The following is a 21,580-nucleotide window of genomic DNA, read 5'->3' as shown; positions in this document are numbered from 1 at the left end:
TAGAGTAACTTGGTCGGATTCAAATATCGAATCTTTCAATTAGTTTTTGGTGCAATACAATAATAAGAACTACGAGGGGGGACCTACGTTGCGATGTACTGAAGTTAATAACTAAACTCATGACCAAGTATACCCCTGTAGGGAGACGATACATTGACTTAGGTGATCAAATCAAGATAAGGCCATACGATTACGAAATTATAGTGGCAAAATGATGCGTAAGACAGAAAATTAGATGTATTGAAAGATCCACCCTGCACATTGGAGAAAACATTCCTCAAATCAGATCAAAGAAAAACGTGCACAGAAACTTGATCAGGAGTTGGCATATGAATATAAGAAATGGCCATTGGCAAAGAATGACCTAAATCCTAACAACGTTCAGATACAAAAAAATATGGCAAATGTTCAATGAAGCACAGGGGGAGTGTAGCAAAGAGGGTGAGTAACCACATTGACACAATAACCTGACGACATCATGTGATGAAAGCATTTGGATATGATGGATTTGCTTCTCCTGTACCAAAAGAAAGATTAGGGACACTTTTCAACATATCATTTGATAAGGAAGAAATAAGCAAACAAATAAAAAGTTGAAGGGGCCTCTGGCCCCCGGTCCGGATGGTACACCAAACTTGGTTCTGAAATTTAGGCCGGAAATGTGGGGACATATGTTGAGGGGGAATTTGAATTTCTTTGTAGAAATTAAAAGCTGCCAAAGAACTAGAAAAAAATATATTAATTCCAATGTACAAAAAGCTTGTGCACAACGGTCCGGCAAATTATAGACTCTTGTCTATGCTAGATGGTACATGCAAGATGTTTGGAAATGTAATTTTAGACAGGTCAAAAATATAGGCAAATGACCAACAAATACTTAGCCTTCACCAGATTGGGTTCAGAACCGGGTCAGGTACATCACACGGCCTTCTAATGTTGAACATCCTTGCTAACAAGACCAGGTTAAGATCAGGGAACCCCATCTATGCCCTATTTGTGGACTTCAAGTCAGCTTTCGACACTGTCAACCGTGAAATATTGCGGTGGAAGCTGGAAACTTGGGGTCACTTGATAGATTTATTGTGAGTGTTGAGGGATTTCCATTATGAAAACACTGTGCAAGTCAGGTCGGACAGCATGGGGACCTGCAGTGACATTATACCTATAAGGAAAGGATTAAAACAGGTGTGTGTGTGTGCTGGCACTCATGCTCTTCAACCTGTATCTAGCAGACTTCCCGACTGGTTTGGAAAAAGTTAACACTTTCCCACTGAGAATCGGTACCCAGGCGATGGGTTAGGTCTCCTGTGCAGATGATCTGGTCCTACTGCACCAGACACTGATGGGTCTAAATCGCTCGGCTGAATACATACACAACGTTGCCAAGCAGAATGAGTTCAAACTCAACACTGATAAAACTAAGTTTATGATCCTGGATAAAAAGATAAAAGGAAAACGTGGCAAGTGTTATATTGCGGATACCCCGATTGAGAAGGTGTTGGAATAGAAATACTTGGGGTTTATGCTGAATGAAAAAACTGCCTGACACTTTCTCACATGTGGAGAAAAGCCAACAAGCAACAGCCCTGGCTCTGATGACAAAAAGATTTGCCAGCCAGTCGGCAGGTTTCAGTATAGCAGGAATGATAACCATGTATGAACAATGCATATTTTCTGCAATACGTTATAGTATGGAAACCTAATTAACAGCAAATCAGGATTGGTTAAATTTAGTAGAATAACAAATCTGGCTAGGCATTCTGGGTTTCCCACAGGGCATCCTGGTACAAGCCATGAGACTAGAATTGTGTCTTAGGACCATACTGGCCACAGTCCTGATTAGAAGCAGAACACTATACATCAAAATAAGAAAGAACTCAAGTGGCTCATTACTGGTACTTATGGGATAGCCATTACCAAGAAAGGGAGGCAGGGATTTGGAGTGCCTGAGTAACATGTGTGAGGGTCTGTTTGGGAAAATCAGATGGTTGCCAGATTTGGAGCAGGGAAATGGGGTCCTGATCAAGAAATTCAATAATAAACTAAGAATTTGGGACTGGGGTATGAATAAATACAAGGAGTATTTAGACATCCAAACAATGTTTCTGACCCCACTGGAATACTTACTAAAGTCACCATCACCAGCGTTATGAAGATTTATCATGGATCTAAGATTTAAAATGCTCCTAGTAATTGAAGTGAGGGGAGCTTGGTTAGGTTTACAGAAGGAAGATAGAGGATGGATGCTATGTAGAGTTCCCTTTCTAACAGAATCAGCGCAACACGCTGTAAATAATCGGGCCATTTATATATGAATGACCTGCATGAATTTACTCATTGGATTGAGGAAATTAAAAAGTGACCAGTTCTGGAGAAAGTGCCTGATGGCCTCAGACCACAGATTGAACATGGCCTTGTTTAAGCTTTGGCTAAGGATAGGACCATTGCTGGATCTTGAGTACTGGGACTGTAAGAATTCATATAGGTTTATGTCTGTAAATTGAAAGAGAAAAGATTGATTGTGACAGTAAGCTGTCTCCCAGTCTAAGTGATTGTGGAGTCTTTGTATAGTTGTACTGAATTAACAAAATATACTATATTTTTAAGAAAGCTTTGAATTAATGAATGATGTAGTTAGTTGCCATTACTTCTAATTTGTAGTATGATTATGTGATTTTATATGTATTTAAAATGTGTGTAAAGGATTATGAACTAAATCAAAATACAATACAAATAAAGAGCCCTGAAGAACTTAAATATTAAACATGTTTTTGGAAATTGGCCACTTCCTTTCTCCTGATAAAATGTCATCTGCGATCAAAAGTACCGGGGAACTGTGCAATGAACACTTTATAGTTAATGGAAAATGATGGTCTAGTTTACTATGGGAGGTTTTTTGTTATGTTATGTTCTTTAAACTTCTGGGCTACCAGTCACCGGGACACATCACATGAGTTTGCTCACAAACATCTTCATCTTTGTAAGCTTTTTATTGTCTAATTAGTTCCTCAATTCCAGTGAACTGTGCACTGTAGTTGTTCTGCTTAACTATGTTTTCTCTTCCCTCGTCAGTACTACATCCTCCCTTCACTTCTGCACTCCTCTCTCAATTTCCATCCTCCATTATACTATGTATCCCTTATTCTTCACGACTTTTTCTGTTTCTCCTTCCACTCCTTCTACTTTACTCATCACTCCTTCTCACCCAACTTCCTCATTCCTGGCCCTTTTCCTTCATCCACCCTTGTCTGTCCCTTTCTTCCTCCTCCTTCTGTTTCAAAATTGCCTTTGCAACCTCTCCTTCACAAGGTGTTCTTTGTTTTCCTCCTTAATATTTCACTGCTCTCCTTCTATCCCAACATTCTCCTTCTAATATGTTCCTTGTCTTTCTGTTTCTTCTCTTTCCTCAGCTACAACTATTATTCGACTTTCTTCACTATCTCCCTTCCTTCTCTGTACTTCTATCTCTGCATATTTCCACTTGCCCCATCCCCTCTTCCTACTTTCTCACCAACCAATTTTCTTTGTTCTGCTTTCACTCTGTTCGCTATCCCTCCTATCTTTTCTCCTGCTCATCTCCCCCACCTCTTCTGATTCATGTTCTCCTTCTCTCTCGTCATTCTCCCTTTCTTGACACTCTGAAATGCCACTGCTTTCCTCCTTAACCACTTTAAACAATGGCTGCCTGTATAGGATTGGGGGCTACCCCCAGGGCCCAAGAACATTCGACCATTCTCTTCTGCATGACACATAATGCTGAGAATGGAAATTGGGTCCAAGAAAGTGCAATTAAGAGGTAAAGAGAGGGGAGAACAGACAGACAATCTTCAGGCAAGGTGCATTCGGATCGTGCAAGTGCACAGACGGTTACAGGGAGGGGGAGGTCCAAGTGCGCCCAGTAGGTGGAGACTGGGGTAAGTGCAGAGAGAGCCACTCTCTTGGGTCATTTCTCAAGTGCAGTGAGGGTGAGGCGAGTGCAGGGCCCTGAGGCAAATGCGAGAGGACTGGCAGGGGTGCCAGGGACCTGTGAAACTCTGTAGTACACCAGGCGGCCAGTCAGCAAGCTGTAAGAAAAAGGAGGGAGAGAGGGAGAGAGCTAGGTTAGTAGGGTAGAGGGAGAGAGAAGGAAGGGGAGCAGAAGAAGGTCATGAGGAGTTTCCAGAACTTAAGGAGATCAGGCTCAAGATGGAGGGTGGCTATTGCAGAGGGAGGCCCGTGCTGAGGATAAGGATCTCCCTCCAAATCTCTGCTTGGAGAACCGGCTCACTCGCAGAAGGTTGGAGGTAGATGAGCAGAGGGCTCAGGAGGGACAGTATTTAGGTAGGCAACATTGCATATAGGTAGGTCCCAGGCTCCAGAAAGCCTTGTGGACAATGCAGAAGGCCTTGAACTTGATCCTTGCAGCCATGGGGAGGCAGTGATGTCAGCACTGGAGAGATGCAGTCCTTGGGGTTGAGGCCAAGGATAAGTCTTGCAGTTCTGTTCTGGATGAGTTGCAGAGGGTGCAGGGCAGAAGCAAGACAGTTGAGTAAGAGGCTGTTGCAGTAGTCCAGCCTAGAGAGAACCAGGGCTCTGCAGACAGTGATACTCTGGGGGAAAGTGAGAAAAGGTAGAGTAATTCTGAGGAGGTGTAGCTGATAGTCAGACTTTTTAGACATGTCCGAAATGTGAGAAGAAAAGGAGAGAGTGGAGTCGAAGATGACCCCAGGTTTTTTAGCGTTGCAGGTGGGTGCGGGCGCAGGGCGAAGGGAGGCCTGCCAGAGTGAAAGTGGGAAGGCTGGAGCAGGGGTCACAATGCAAACTATCTTAGTCTTACTGGTGTTGAGGCAAAGGTATTTTGCAGTACACCATGACTGTTTAATCTCCCACGCAGATGAGAGCAACAGCAAAGAACTCTGCTGCTAAGAACGTTCTGACGAAAAATAGTACACGCAGAATCTTATAAAGCAAAACATCGTCATAAGTGACAAACGTATGGGTATGGAACCTGGAGTATGCGCTATTGCCACTAGAAAATTAATGTCTGGCGGCTGTTAGGCAAAGTTTGTATGCAGTACCCTTTGGGAACACCACACACAACTATGACTACAAGTGTAAGCAAACCAACCTTTGGCATAAGTCTGTACTACACAGTTTTGGTAGCGTGTTGAGCAGCCAGGATTATCTATAGAGGGGAATGTGAGCAGTAATGATGTTACAGAGAGGTTTACAATCACAGGTCTTCAAATAAACTCTTACACTCAAGGTTTCTTGGATAAATGCTTATGAATTTATTTATCAGTTATAAAACATTCATTAGAAGGAAGCAATTATATAGTAACATACAAATATACTTCAATACTGTACACTCTAAGTTTCTGAATCAGACAAGACCCTTTTGGGGTGGCCCACAGTCACAACCTACACCCACAGATTACTTTAGTAACAAGGGTGCTGGGGATAGTAATATCTTACTGTTGGCATTCAGAATACTTTGTAAGATGAGTAAAAGGCAAAGGTTATCAGAACATAAAAGATCACAATTATTCTTAGACAGTGCAAATACTTTGAGTTCACCAGATGAGTCAATTCAATTCAATAGGCTAGGCCAAAGTCAATGGGCTAAAGTCTTGGATAGGATAAAGCAGTTCTGGTAAGTAAACAAACAAGTCTCTGCACAAGTTCTTAGAGGTAGTTTGTAAAAAGAAGAATCATATGTTGGGTCACAAGCTGATGACGACTGCAAGTTGCAAAAAGTTTGAAGCACTTTCACTGTGAGAGCTAAGTTCTCTGAAGCTTATTTTCACAATTCCTTACAATGAAGAAAAAGATGCAGCTGATGACTTCTGTTCCTGGCAGCTCCTGCAGATCTCGCTGTTCCTGGGCCTGAGTCATGGGGGCAAGAGGGAGGACGTCAGGCGACTCCTGCACTGCACTGGGACGGTCAAAAACTCACAACTGGCAAACTTCAAATTCAGTGGCTGTTTCGCGTTTCAGCTACCACACTGGTAACAACGCCGGTCCTGGTTATCAAGGTGGACTGTCCTTGCTTTTGAGGTCCCGCACTCCGCTGAGGGGGTCAGGCTCGGTCGGTCTGACGTCGTGGGAGTCCTGAGGATCTTCCAAACGCTTTAGGCCAGCTTAAAAGTAACGCACACAATCTGGTGTCCCACTCCCTGGTTCTACGGGTTCCTGCAGCAGCTCTGAGGAAATACAACCAGTTTCGAGATGAGTGTCCAGGTGGCTTACTTTGGGGTTGATTGGTCCCACCAACTCAAAGGGTCCTTGCGGGGGCTTCTCTGCCGATTCGAACTTCGAAAGTAGGCACCGCAGCAGGGCTTCACCAGGCAAAGCAATGGTCCAGGAGTTGCAGCAGGTGTCCTCTTCAAGCTCGTCTTCGGTTCCTTCATTCAGTGGCCAACTCTGCCTTCCAATCAAAAAGACAAGTCTTTTATTCAGTTCTCTCCCATTCATTCCAGCCTAGCTGCCACTCACCAAGCAGGGTGGCTGTCCTTGCCGGACAGTCAGCCAGCCAATCATCACAGAGTGCATTTGGGTCTCCTAGGAGACTAAGCACAGGGAGTTTCGGGCACCTCCAACACTTCCTGCCTACCCCAGACACTCTGGAGCCAGAGGCAGGTTCCACTCCAGAAGCCCGCCAAAGGCGAAATGAACAAAGAGACCAAACCTGGTTTGGCGCACAGAGAAAAACTCGAGAAGGACCTTTCCACAAAGAAATTGCAAAAAAAGAAGACCATGAACTGTTTTAACAAAGGAGGCTTCAGTGCCATCTTGAAAAACATGTCTCCCGTGATTTAACGTTACAAGAGCTACGAATAGTTTGCGGTCGGGAAAAATCAGGGTAGTTTGTTGTAAAACCACAGCCACCAGCCATTCCGAGAGGAAAGGGTAATATTTGACTGTTACATGAGTATCTAGACACAGGGAATACTAAGTAACCCCTCCACCACTCTATTGTACGATAGGGTGTGCTGGGTCTAGGAATTTAGAAAGACTAGTAAAGTCAATTTCACTTTACTGACCCTGGGAAACAGTAGTTTATCCCAGAGAAGGTATTTAAACCTTGGGAAAGCCTGAAAGGCTTCCCTGTGTCACTGCACTGAGGGTGCTGTGCGACACAAATGAAACAGATGATGCCTATGGAGTTGGTTAGACTCCACAACCAAAAGAAACACAGAGGTAAAACACATATCGAAATACATGAGAGAGTGGGAAAAAGGGTCAGACTCTCTCCAGGTAAAAAAAATCAAGTCCTCAAAATCCACCAAAGTTCCCGGGGGTCTCTAAGGTGAAAGGAATTAGTACATTTTTGAGAATTCTCCCTAACAGCGACTGCGTTGCCTCAGTCAAGTGGGTGCACCCAAAAGCACCTACAAGAATACATTTTTACTGTTGTGTGACTGGTATATCGCACTCAGCCAAAAGTTATAAATCCTTACGATTTGCAAAATAAAAAATGTTATAATGCAAAATTGAAAGTCAATTATTGTCCAGAAATTGGAGTATCGAATAACTTTAATGAACTAAGATGTTAGCTGACACGTGTTTCCACAAGTCATTGTTTTCAGGGCTAGTATTGTCACCCAGAATTCACAATAATACCATATTCAAAATTTGTGAGAGGTGAACCGAACAGTACATATAAACAAAAACATATTTTGTTGAGTCAATTTTTTCCCAAAGTTTTCATGTACATTGATACCAAAAACTACAATAAAATGTGTACATACTAGTAGATTGAAACAATTATATAGTGAAGCATGAGGGGCTGTTGAAAAAACGCAACGACAAAAATCACATGTCAGTTAGTCATTCTTTATGAGAAATGAAGAAAATAGGCATGTTACAAAATGATGGCGCAGAGTGATGCATCAAACGAAGTGACCCATGGTAGCCCTTTTGGAGAGATTTCTATGAATCTTAGGGTGAAATGAAATTCAAAATGTATTAAATAATTAAAATGTATGAATCATTAACCTTCAAGAAAATATTTGTATTGGTTAAAGTAATATTTTATGTGGTCAAAATGGTGTCACCGTATAAAACCCCCAGCCCTTTGATAAGTGTCATGGGTGTTTGCCAAAAATGAACTCACCATCGTTCTAATTTCAAAGTTCACCATAGATCAATTGTGTTCTTGCATTAGGATTTCAAAGTCGACTGAAAAAATCAATCCAAAAATCTACAGTTAGAACAACATAATTTATGACACTATTGCCAGTCCAAAACTAGAAAATGGTAGCTGAAGTGTGTGGATCAAAGGGATAGTTCCCAGTACTCACCAATATTCTAGTTGTGAAACCGAAAACCAGGTAATATGAAAATGCTTTGGTTTCCTAATGCGTGTTGCAGTGGGCAATCCGTGATACATGTAATAAATAAAGCCTGTTTGCCAAAAACATGGAATTAACAGCTTGGTCGAGACTAGAGTAATCATTGTTTACTGTTTTGCGTAGGCAACACATGTAGCTTACCTAATGGACATGATATTTTTCAAAGGTTCAATCCGAAAACCAGTTATTCTGGAAAGCGTTAGTCTTCTAACGCATATTGCAGTATCCAATCCGCGGTAAATTAATAAATGAAGCCTGCTGACCAAAACACAAATTTAACGTTTTAATTGAAACTAGAATAATAAATGTTTCATGATATGTGTGGGTAATGGATGTAGCTTACTTAATAGCCCGTGGACTTTTCGAGGGTTTAATCCCTGTGAACGCATGCGTATCCCATGCGTGGAAACATTGAAAAGGAAAGTGTAAATACTAGAACGGAACGTGTGACAAGAATACGTATTGCACATTCTATGAGACGCGCGCATGTCTGAGACAGATGGCCTCATTACAACCCCGGCGGTAGCCGTGCCTGTAAAACCGGCACGGCTGCCGCTACGCAATTACCGGGTCATGCCGAGTTTGGCGGACCCAGTAATTTCCCTTTCGCGGTTGCTGGAACCGGTAGATCCCCATTCCCATTTGAGCCCCATAGGGCAATGACGGTGCCGGTGCATCCGGCGAGCTGTGCTTGAGGGTGCCGCACAGCCCGCCAGGTAAGACCTGGCGGGCTATCAGGCACCCGCGAGCACAGCTCATACTATGGCGGTACGGTAACAACGGTGCCGGTAGCTTACCAGCACCATTGTTACTGTACCGCCATAGTTATAATGAGGCCCTAGAATGTTTTGTCCCCGCACGCACTCCCTCACCCAACATTTTGTTGATAAACAATGGAGAAGTGAAAATGAGAATAATTAGAACCAGGTCCATTACGAATCGCATTATAATCCATATGAAGCTAGAGGTTTTGCATGAGTGACATCAGTACGGGTATTGCATGAGTCTAATTGCAAGAAGTACTTGGCATTAGATATAACACACTGTATGTTACTGCAGTATAAATATAAATAACATGAACGTGTATGTTATGCGTTATTGCATCAAATGAATTAAGTATCAAATGAATTAAGTGTGCGTGGTAGTTAGCTAGAACAACATTCCAAATAAAGTGATATAATATGAAATTCTGTCTAAAGTCATTATCGTATATAGCAACATATAAATGGTATTGAAATTCGTACTGTTACTGTAAGCATTTGTTATTAGATATAACGTGGATCAAAGCTATGGTTAAAATAATAAATAGCATATTCCAAATGCGGAAATCTGGTAGCATAATTTAGATGGTAAAAAATAAATGTATATGGCACATTTATGTTATTGTGGGAGGAATACTCCATTCTAAATATGTAGGTATATTAGCACTATGGATGCCATATAAAGGGCCACGATCGATGGGCAGCAATCGGTGCAGTCAGAGCACAATTAAGTTCAATGTCACAGTTGTTGAAAAATTGACGAACAATATATATTGGTAAGCAGTTCATAGTGGGGTTTACGCCTAGATAACATTCTAATTATCTTGGAAGAAGATAAGTCAAATTGCATTCAAAATAAAAGTAATATTGGCGTAGTTGGGTACAATATAATGCAAAATTGAGTACCCAGTGTTGAGCCATTACAATATTAATATATGAAACTTATAAGAAGACATACATTTCATGGTCTGAATTGATTCTGACCTCAGTACAATGCATAAGTCAGATACACTTGGCTTCCATTTGCTGTAGTTTAAATTTGGTGTTACCACCCCTTTTACCCTTTTATTCTCTCATCAAGCCAATGAAGCATAACTCTATCTTGTCATTGAATTGGTGTGTCTCTTGCCAGTGCATGGCAAGCAGACGTTTTGGGTCCTGACTATTGAGACTAGCAATATGTTCTCGAATCCTTACACAAAGTTGTCTGATTGTATAACCAACATAAATCTTGCCGCATAAACAAATTAAAGCATATACGACAAATGTTGTGCGACAGTTAATAAAGTCTTGAATCAAAAATCTGTGTCAATTTTTATCAATAAATTCTGTGGTGTCCGAGTGTGCATAATGGCACATAGAACAGCTGCCACATTTATGGAAACCAGTGGCCGGATTAAGCCATGTGGGTTCCTTGTCCTGTGTACCTTCCTTATGGTCAATAAACGAGGGGCTCCCTCTGTCTCGAATTGTAGGAGCTTTGGTGAAAACAAATGTGGGTTTGTCCGCAACGAAGGGTCTGATATCTTTGTCCAAAAGTAAGATATTCCAATGTCTTTGGAGAAGTTTACAAAGACAATGAGAGTCACGTGAAAATGTAGTAATGATGTCTGTGGTTGTCACCTGACCAGTTGCTTTGGTGGAAGGAAGTAGTGTGGTGGATGTATCTAATGATTTGTATCTGTGCAAGCTAGTATTAATATTGTCTTTGGTATATCCCCTTTGACCAAACCTTTGAGTTAGTAGTTCACATTCAGTTATGAAATCAGAGTCCCTACTGCAGTTACATTGAGTTCTAAAGAATTCCCCACCCAGTATGTTATGTATGGTGGATTTACGATGTCAACTAGTGGAATGTAGGGTTGAGTTGGCATCTGTGGGCTTGCGGTAAGTCTTAGTGTGAAATGCGCCATCTGAAATAAAGATATTTAAGTCCAAGAAATCTATCTCCGTGTCATCACAATGCCCTACAAAAATTATGCCAAAACAGTTGTCATTGATATATGTCACAAATCGTTCAAACTGTTCCTCTGTGCATGACCAGATCATTAAAACATCATTAATGAAGCATTTCCAGAGGAAAATATTGCTGTGGAATTCATTGTCTCTAAGAACATGAGTCTCCTCAAGATGAGCCATGAACAAATTGGCACGCATGGCCACACCCTTGGTCTTGCATAGTAAACTCCATTGAATAGAAAGATGCTGTTTTGAAGAGTGAGTCTAAGAAACATCTTGAGCATTTCAATATGTGAGCAATAAGAAGCAGATTCCTGATGAAAGGTAAAGTGTTTCAATCGCCAGATCATGATTGATGCTAGTTTATAATGCTGACATGTAGAGATGGTAGCAAAAAGTGTTGTTGCCAATGTATTTCAGAAAGAATTTGTAAGACATGTGTCGAGTCCCGAAGATATGATGGGATCATTAATACGTATTTCTTAAGAGCATTGTCAAGATATTGACAGATACCTTCAGTTGCCCAGCCGATCCCGCTCATAATTGGTCATATTTCAGGAAGAGAGTTGAATGGCTTATGAATTTTGGGCAAGAAGTACATAGTAGGTGTGGTTGGCTCAGTGATGCACAGATATTTCTTTTCATCATTGGTTAGATAACTAAATCTGTACCATTCATTAATCATTGCCAGCAAATCTTTGACAAAGCTCTTGGTGGGATTTGACTGTAAGATTCTGTAACAATTGGGAGTATCAAGATGTGTGGTACCAATAACAATATAGTCCGTGTGTTGAGAATGACAACATTGCCTTCCTTGTCCGCTTCTTTAATGACGATACTTGTGTCATCCGCCAATCGATTGAGGGACATTTGCTCTTCTTTGATCAGATTGGAGAATCTCCTTCTGGACTTAGAAGAATTCTTATCAATATAAATATGGACATCTTGAACTACTGCCATCTGAAAGGTCTCAATTACATTATCTGTACCAAGGTATGGTGTGAATTTAGATCTGGGTTTGAGTTCTTCTAATCTTAAAACTCTCTCTTGTACTCCTAAATCTTTGCAGATTGTGGAGCTCTTGGGTGAGCTTTCTGTATCTAACGATAAAATAACTCTAGTATCCTCAATATATTGAATGGTGATAGAGCTTAAAGGATTTGGTAGTGGTTGTGAGGTGTATGTCTTGTCTTGTTCGAAAATATTTTTTTTCATTTCAAATTTCAGACAAATTTGAATAAATCTATCTGGAAATCTACGAAGTTAGTATCTGAACTAGGCACATAGGAAAGTCCTCTGTTGAGAACAGATAATTCAGTCTTGGTCAGAGTTTTATCTGATAAATTCACTACTAAAGTAACATTGTTATCTCCCTTGCTGTTTTTTGGCATTAGATCTGGTTAGAATTCCTATGTGCTCTTCTTCCTCCTTTGAGCTCCCCCCCCCATCCTGCTCCTGGAGTGATGGTAGGTGTTACTATATTCGATGTTGGAGGGTTTTGAAATCTTACTTGTTTGAAGATATTTTGAGTGCCCTTTTTGTGACGTCTTATTTTGTCCCTGTTATTGATGTGCAAGTATTGGGTGTATGAACTGTTTTGAACAATGGCCTTTCACTAAGAGTGGAAGAAGTGATGGGGCGGATGCCTATGTCCCTCTCCAGAGGGGGGATGAGACCGGAACTCCTCTGAAGGTGGTCATGTTGAATTGGAAGCACTTTGATCATACATCTCTTTCTGCCACTAATAATGAAGTTGTACTAATATATTTCATAAAGTGTCCCTTTGTGTAAAACAGGAGGTGGTAATAGCATGCCAGCAGGGCTCATCTATGCCTTCCTAAATATTTGATGGTCAGGTGGCCGATCACTAGATACCTAGGTTATCACTGAGCTGGTTGAGCAGGATGGCATGGTTGACTGCATCAAATGCAGATGAGAGATTGGGTGGGGAGATTAGAATCAAGGTGAGAGAGCAGGTCTTCCTGGATGTTCAGGAGAGCAGTTTCCATGCTTCTGGCAACTCTGAAGTCTGACTGATGGTCATGGAGGCAACCAACAGAATCAGTGTGGAGGTTAAGCGGGGAGATGGCCAGTTTTTCCAGGAGTTTGCCCAGGAAAGGAGTGATACAGATCGGGTGATAGTTAGCCGGGCAGAAGGGGTCGGCTGTGGATTTCTTGAGAAGAGGGTGCACAAGGGAATGCTCCAGAGGGGAGGAGAATGCTCCAGTGGCAAAGGAGTGGTTGCAGAGGTCAGTCAGGGCAGGAGCGAGAGTGTCAATATGGTTCTTGATGGTTTTGGATGAACAGGGAAGAACCTGTTTTGATGAGACTTTCATAGATCAGACTTGTCTAGTAATCTCGTCAAGGGAGGACCAAGTAAAGGAAGAGAAAGAGGGAGGAGAGGCAGCTGCATGGGGGCCAGAAGTAGCAGTTAGAGAGCTGGAAGAAGAGGGGAGAACGAGTGAGTTTTAGAGAAGAAATGAGAAGCCGGGGCTGTGCAGAGGGCCTGGGAGGAGACAGGACAAGTAGAGACTGCAGTGGGATTGGCCAGCTCCTTGCAGATTTTAAATAGTTTGGCCGAGTTGGTAGATGCTGCAGAGACACAGGCTTGGATGTGAGCTCTCTTCTTCGTGTGGGCAGAGAGCCGGTATTGCCTTTGAAGCAGGTGGCAGGCCAGTTTGTCAGAGGATGCAAAAGAAGCCTGCCATTTCCTCTCAGCCACCCTACACTTGCATTTAAGGGTGGAAAGGTCAGAGTTGTACCAAGAGTTGCACTTGGCTTTGGGCTTCAAGAGGATCCTCATGACAAGGGCAAGAAAATCAAGAATATCGGAGAGTGGAGCTTGGAAAGGGCAGTGTCAGGATGGGAGTCAGCCAGAGGTGGAGTAGGGGGAGAGAATGTGGCAGCGAAAGCCACAACTGACACATGCTTCATGGGCCAGATGACCGAGAAGGTAGGTGGCAGTGCTGGAGCTGTCTTGGCCTGTGGGGTAGAGAGGGAGAAATGGGAGAAAAGTAGAAAGTGATCGCTCCAGGAGAGATGAGTGGTGGGAGGGTTAGAGAGGGGGAGGTCAGATGAGATGAGAACATCAAGAGTGTGCCCTGCAGAGTGAGTTGTGCCAGAGGGAAGAATAGGGAGAGAGAGAGAGTGAGATAGACGCAGAGGTCGTGAAAGAGTCCAGAGGACAGGAAGCATCCAGGTGGATGTTGAGGTCTCCAAGGAGGAGGAGTTGAGTGGTCGATGCCAGAAGGGAGGGGGAGCGGTCATCCCACTCGGAGAGGAAAGAAGTAGTAGTTTGACCAGGTGGCCAATAGATAGTAGCAATGGTGAGAGAGTGGCCGGGAGAGAGAGAAAGCCTTAAGACAAAGCATTTGAAGAAGGAGGAGTAGGCCTGCATAGAAATCATAGAGCAGGAGTCCATTCTGGGAAGATCAAGGCTACACCCCCACCGGGATGGTTGGATCTGGGCGCGGAGAGGATCTTGTAGCCACCAGGGAGGATAGTGTCAAAACTCATGACAGAGTTGGCCGTGAACCATGTCTCGGTGAGACCGAGGACATCAAGGTTGAGTTCTTACAGGAGGCGACAGATGTCATAGGAGTGTTTGACAGCTGAGCAAGAGTTGAGAGTGGCAAGATGGAGGAGGTAGCCTACCTTGAAAGACTTCTGGGGAGGGGTAGAAATCAGAGGTACGCCGTGCAGAAGTGTCGATAGAGCGCGATGGGGGGGCAGTAAAGGAGGGAGAAAAGGGCAAGGTAGCCAGGGAGGAGTAGAAGGTGGGAGGCAAGGAAGCCAGAGTAGGGAGGGAAGGAATAACAGGAGAAGGAAGGAAGTTGATGAGGTGCGGGAACCATCCCTCAAAGATGAGGAGGTTGGCCCGAGGGCCTTAGACCAAGACTGTGCCATTCAGGTAGACATTAATGATGACCTTAGAGGAGTGGAAAGAGGCCAGGAGGGCTTCCCATCTGGTGCCACCATTATTGAGAGAAGAAGAGAAAGGGGCAAGCACAGAGACCATGTGAAGAGTCCACAGGTCTGGCGAAGGAACAACAAAGAGGATGTCAGTGAGGGTCTATCTGGAGGAAGCGCTGGTGTAGGTGTCAGCGATATGGAGACCAGGGTTAGAGACGAAGATAACCTTTTTGAACTTCTTCCTGCCAGACTTAGTGAGGATAGTCAATGGAGAAGCAGTTTGAGAAGATAGGTGAAAACGGAGAGTGCCATAGGTGATGCAGCAGGAAGGTGGCAGAGGAAGAAAAGGAGAGTGAGTGAAAAGGGGGCATGATGGTGAAAGCATATGAGGTGGAAAAGATTGACAGCAGGACAGGGTATCAATGGGCCCGATAGCACAATAATTTGCAAATAGGTTAAACACAGTTGCAGCCACAGTGCAACACAGAATTTTAAATTTAGGCAAACTAGGTAACACAGTTGCAGCCACAGGGCAAAACAGTATTTAAAATTTAGGCAAACTAGGTAGCAGAGTTGCAGCCATAGGGCAAAACTGAATTTTAAATTTAGGCACACTAGTTAACACAGTTGCAGACGTAGGGCAAAACAGAATTTTAAATTTAGGCAAACTAGGTAACACAGTTGCAGCCACAGGGCAAAACAGAAAGTTTAATTTATGCTAACTAGGTAACACACTTGCAGACAGAGGGGACTCCTGTAGGTAGTGAGAGAGGGAGTCCAGGTGAGAAGGGTTGAAGGTGGGACAGTGAGAAGAGTGGGAGGCAGGTGTAGGTGGAAGAACTAACCCATGGAGATGTGGAGTCGTGTTGGTAACAGATCACCAGGGAGAACAGTGTAGAAGCAAAGAAGCGCCAGAATCATTGCACTGTAAGGGGTGCAGGAAGTCCACCCGCAATATCCCGGCAGTGAACAGGGAGCAGACAGGGCCTTAGGATGTGGGCCATTGGTGAGGGGGCTGGCTAAAGCCTGCCGGTCCCTGATAGGCCAGTAAAAGAACACACTGGCCAATTGAAAAGGAGATGTTTTGAGTGAGGAGGACTCTGGGCCTCCTAGGTGAATGCACAGTAAACGGCAGCCATCTTCAAGGTGCACGAGGGCCATGCAAAGCAGAGCAAGTATGTTGAAAAATCACCCTTCTGGACGCATGAACACTGCCCCAATTGAATCATTGGCAAATACATGCAGCGCAAGTTCGCCGCAATCAGGGAACAAAATATTCAAAATTAAGGATCTTTTTCCACACTTCACAACAGAAAGCGCACTCCCCGCTGCAAATAAATGATTGTTGAGGAAGATCGGAGAGGAATTCACATGTTTTACCCTTTACAGTGTCCACAATTATCAAAAGCAAAGTGCAGAAATTTTAAACATGGGCCACTTGTAAAGCAGAGGCTTGAATAGGCGACTGTGGTGCAATCTGGCCATTGTTTTCACAGAAATGGCCACGCTTCAGAGCTTAAGTGACTCCCTATAGAAATGTATGGACAGGGACTGCCTTTTACTAACAACCTTCAGCAGGCCTGTGAAGTCACTAGCTGGTGTGTGCAGCAGGCAGTATTCAGACGTGGGGACACTTACCTTGTGTGGTGGGCGCAGGCCAATGCTGCTATGGCTGACAAACACAGGTTCCTTCCACCCTAAGCCTGTCAACGCTCCCTCCCATCCCAAAGTGATGCCAGACTAGCTTGTGATATGGACCGATGCAACGCTCCAGGGCAGCTCCCCTCCCCCTGTCCTTTCAAGAGACCTGTAACATTTTGTGGTTTCTAAGTAACCACACAAAGTTACAGATCTCTTGGAAGTAGGAGACTGAGTGGTGCACCGCGACAGCGCAGGCAGGAAGCCACCTATATTGGTAGGGGATGCAAGGGCAAGCCAGGATTCATAAGAGAGGGCTGCATGAGTCGCTCTAGCAACCCCTAGTGACCCCCAAATCAAAAACAGATACAGATCAAATCAAAACTTAACCTCTCAAGCCTCAACAAGGGTACATTTAAAATTAGGATGTTTGCATTCATGGTTCACAATTTAATGATGTACAATTTAACCCTTGCATGAAATTAGATGATGCACGCATGTTTAGTTTTTACAATTTGGCTATGCTGATTTGATATTTAGGTGTGAAATGTAAAAAAATTATTGTTTGCCAAGCAAGCTACCATTTTACATGACAAATGTGGGACTCACATTTGCACCCCCCACGCACACTTCAGGAAACATTGGAATACAAAAGGCGAATTCATTAATATATTTGATTTAATCATAACCACTCGACACACCTCTAGGCAGATTCCAAAAATCCATGGCTCCAGGACGAAGGGTGCACCTAAGCAACACAAGATATTATAAAGTGCTAGGTTCCATTAAGAGACGGCTACATAGAGATATCAAGAGCTATCACCAATAATTGTTTCTCACTTAAGGATGGTGCGCCCTCCCCTGCTTGTGCATACTCTCTTCTTGTTTATCATGGTGCAGGTCTGAAATGCAAGGAAGGGCATGAACACTAGTCACATGGTCAGATATGCATTTGAATTAGATAATGATGTAGGGGTGGAACTTCACTTTGTACGTTTGCACAATTCAGAGTCCAAAATGGAAATTCTAGCCTTTAGAAGTGAGCCCCTATTGTGAAGGGAGTTCCAGATATTTTGAAGATCAAAAGATGCTTTCCATAAAAGATCCATGTTCCTAAATGCAGCCATTGCAACTAAAGCCTTACTGTAATGTAGACAATGAATCATAGGAAATGTAGAGATAAGCACTGCCAGAATAAAGAAAATAACTATTCATCAGTGTGTTCAGTTTTCCAAAAGATCATACTCCTTTATTTACAACACTGCAAGAAGTACCATTTTTCAGGCACCGAAGCCCAGTCATCTGTTTCAGCGATAATAATAATAACTTTGCTTGTTTGTTTATTTTCAGCTCATCTTCAAATCCATCCCTGCAGTAGCTGCATTGGTCATTGAATGGAAACAGAAAATCTAAGTTCAACCTCTGATATCCTGATTGTTGGCTTTTCAGATCTTCCACACCTCCAAGCTCTGCTCTTTAGTGTGTTTTTAGTGCTGTACCTGCTTATTCTGAGTGGAAACCTTCTTATTGTGGCAACAGTTTCCGGTAACTCGCAGCTGCACACCCCCATGTATTTCTTTGTTGCTATGTTGTCACTGATTGACATCACATACACCTCAGTTGTTCTCCCTCCAATGCTAACACACTTCTTTCTTAAGGACCTGCATGTTTCTCTCACAAAGTGTCTCCTGCAGATGACTTTGTTTGTTGCCGTGGCAGCTGCAGAGGTTGTTTTGCTCACAGTGATGGCTTATGATCGGTATGTGGCCATCTGCAATCCGTTACATTACTCCTCCATCATGAATCTAGCTGTGTGCATGCGGCTGGCTACAGGAAGCTGGCTTATTGGTCTCATGGTTGCTTTACCATTTACTGTAGCCGTGTATGGGTTCTCCTACTGTGGCTCCCACACTATCAATCATTTCTTCTGTGACATGACAGCATTGATGAAGATCACATGTACCAGCACTCACATGATTGAAATATTCATCTATGCTTTTGGAGCTTCAACAACACTGGGGTCGTTTATTTTGATCATCATATCATATGTCAACATTATCTCTTCTATCTTGAAAATCAAGGCAAAGGGAGGGAGTGGGAAGGCCTTCTCTACCTGCGCCTCCCACCTGACTGTGGTTGTTGTATTCTATGCATCGCTCTGTGCTACATATGTTCGCCCAAAATCAGCAATGGGGGACAGCAAGATCTCCTCTTTGACCTACATCATCATAAGTCCTCTGTGTAACCCCATTATATACAGTCTGAAGAACACAGACTTTAAAAATGCCCTAAGGAAGAAAAATAATAAATCATAGTCTTTTCTTTTGTGGGTTTGAGCTATTTATTTTTTTTAATGTTTTTTTTCTTTGGTAGCAAAAAATTAATTTTACACCTTTACAAAATGTCTGTCACTAAATACATAACATAATTCATGAAACACATTTAAAAATCACAATGTAAAAATCACAATAAGCTATTGTATACAAATCACAAAATACTAATGTAAACAACACAAGCTATAGATCCATCAAAGCTTGTAAACAACAAATTTAAAATTAGAATACAGTAGAATAGGATCAATAAAAGAGTATCTATTTCCAGATAATTTTTCGCATTGTCCTTGCAAATTAAAGCACCACTCACAATACTCATTACCTTTGATGTTGATTACTCGTCAACATGAGAGGGAAAGCCTATATATATTACAAAAGGGTGACATCCATGTACGTCAATTGGAATCATCAGACAAGACCAGATTGCTTCTCCTTTTCTAGTAATAGCTCTCATTGTAGCCGATTATGGAACATTTGTTGGTGTAAGTAAATTCTATATATGCACCAGAGGGGCTTCTGTGGCCTTCATCATATACATTGATTTATTTAGTGGCAGAAGAACGTTCTCAATCATGTTCACAAGTCTCACTGTTGCTAACATGATGAAATTAGACTGGCCCCACATACAACGCAACCAAACCAGCTGACGCTCATTACTAGAATTCGAGACAAAAAAAGGTCCCAAACAACAGAGCCTATTAAGATCGAAGTGGGTACAATACATGAACAGGTGTTCCAAGGTTTCACATTCCCCAACCCTAGAGCAAAACCTACAACAGTCCCACTGCCCCAACTCTTTGTATCCTGTCCAATTGCCAATACGAGAACCTGTGTGGATAAGATCCATCCGAAATCTCATGTATGTCCTTCTTGCGTGATGGTCAGGAAAACACAGAATGTAGGGAAAACGGGGCAAGACAGCCTGCCTGAATTTTGCATAGGTGTGAAATGATGAATAACCTGAAATTAAATCTGCATTGCGTCTCCATGCATTCCTAAAAAATCTAGCTTTGACTTTCCGCGGAGAGTCAATAAGGTCCTGTTGCATCATATTCACAGATCTCAAAATCGCCAGCATGCGTAGCTTAAATTCCAGGATAGAGGCAGAATGTTCTTCAATTAGCATTGAGCTGACGTCCTCATACAGGGAGTTAACTGGGGGCGACGTCATTTTACTAAAGGAATTTAACAAACGCCAGTCTTGTTTAACTGCTAGAGAATATAGTCCCAATTCATGGATAAGAATTGGATTCGGCAAGTAGCCAGGAAGGCCTACTACCCTTTTCCAAATCCTACCTTGGAGGAGATTTAGTGAAGGGCCCAGATTTACTAAGCAAGCATCCAAGGAGTAAAGTACAATGGGCTCTACGTTCACGGTATAATAGTGAAGCAGAGGCAATAACGAGTATCTGCAGTACCTAGAGAAGATGATCCCCATTTGTGCAGATGACTGGTCAAGCTTAGTCGCCAACACAAGACGCCACTTGCCGACAGACATGCCATTTGACATATAGTACCCCAGATACGTGATCTCTTCCCTCATCATAATAGGATGGGAATTGACAACATACATAAATCTCAAGTTTTTCTTCTTATGTGAAAAAGCTATTATATGAGATTTATCTGAGTTGATAGTTAAGTTTGTTTATGACAATAGTCATAAAAGATATTGAGTTTGTTTTGTAGCCCGAAGGGGACTTTGTCAAATAGAATGACATCATCGGCGAATGCCAACCAGTGAAGACTCAACTTGCCTAGGTTTACCGGAAATGTATTTGTTCCCTCCCATAGCTGCTCTATATCGGCCAGATATAGATTAAAAAGAATCGCAGCCAAGTTGCAACCTTGCTTCACGCCAATTCTTGTTGGGATGGTGTCAGACAGCAGACCCTTTGCATTGATGCGCACCCTATAAGAGGTGTTTTGGTGAAGAGCCCATATGATCGCAACCAGCTCAGAAGGGATGCCATAGGACAGCATCTTCTGCCAAAGAATGTTTCGCAGAACACTATCAAACGCTGCTGATAAATCTAAAGATGCCATGTAAATCGTCCCATTTGGCTGAGCGCGTGATACTGACAATAGGTGGGCGAGAATTGATGCATTAAGCTGCGTGCCCATTTCTCTGCGAAAACCGACCTGGACTTTTGAAAGAATCTTGGCGGTGTTAACGTGAGACTCCAATTCACACAGGACCAACCGTGCAAAGATTTTTGCTGAAGTGTCAATTAAAGCTATTGGCCTGAAGTTTGACGGGACATTTAGAGCACCCTTTTTGTGAATTGGGATTACAATTGCAATAAACCAGGAGGGAGGAATTTTCCCAGATTGGTATATTGACTGGTACCAAGAGAGCAAATGCCTGGCCCAAAACTGGGGTTCGTCCTTATATACGCAAGGCGGCAGCCCGTCGGGCCCAGCCGCTTTAGAAAACTTCAAGGCTGAAATTGCCCAAACGATGTCCTTGGGTTCCCACGGACAAACGGAAGGGAATTCCAAATGTAAGTTTAAAGACTCCAGCCTTCGATGTTTTTCCGGTAGATTATATTGCTTAAGAAAGAAAGACCGCCATTCAGTTGCACGAAATGGACGCCACCATGCGGTTGTCCGCCTTACCCAAAGGGTTTCGTAGAATAGACCATTG

At 42.9% G+C, this 21,580-nt stretch overlaps 1 protein-coding gene across 1 annotated transcript; it reads left to right on the top strand.

The window, feature by feature from the left end:
* The first annotated feature begins 17,997 nt into the window (after nucleotides 1-17,997).
* Nucleotides 17,998-18,918, top strand: LOC138579764 (olfactory receptor 2D2-like). Its single transcript, XM_069649998.1, has one exon. It carries the CDS (start codon nucleotides 17,998-18,000, stop codon nucleotides 18,916-18,918), a length of 921 nt encoding a protein of 306 aa, XP_069506099.1.
* The last annotated feature ends 2,662 nt before the right edge of the window (nucleotides 18,919-21,580 follow it).

Source organism: Ambystoma mexicanum, chromosome 3p, assembly GCF_040938575.1.
Source record: "Ambystoma mexicanum isolate Mex_15411 chromosome 3p, UKY_AmexF1_1, whole genome shotgun sequence".
Classification (NCBI taxonomy): Eukaryota; Metazoa; Chordata; class Amphibia; order Caudata; family Ambystomatidae; genus Ambystoma; species Ambystoma mexicanum.
The sequence above is the reverse complement of the archived record's forward strand: the minus strand, read 5'-3'. Positions and strand labels throughout refer to the sequence as shown.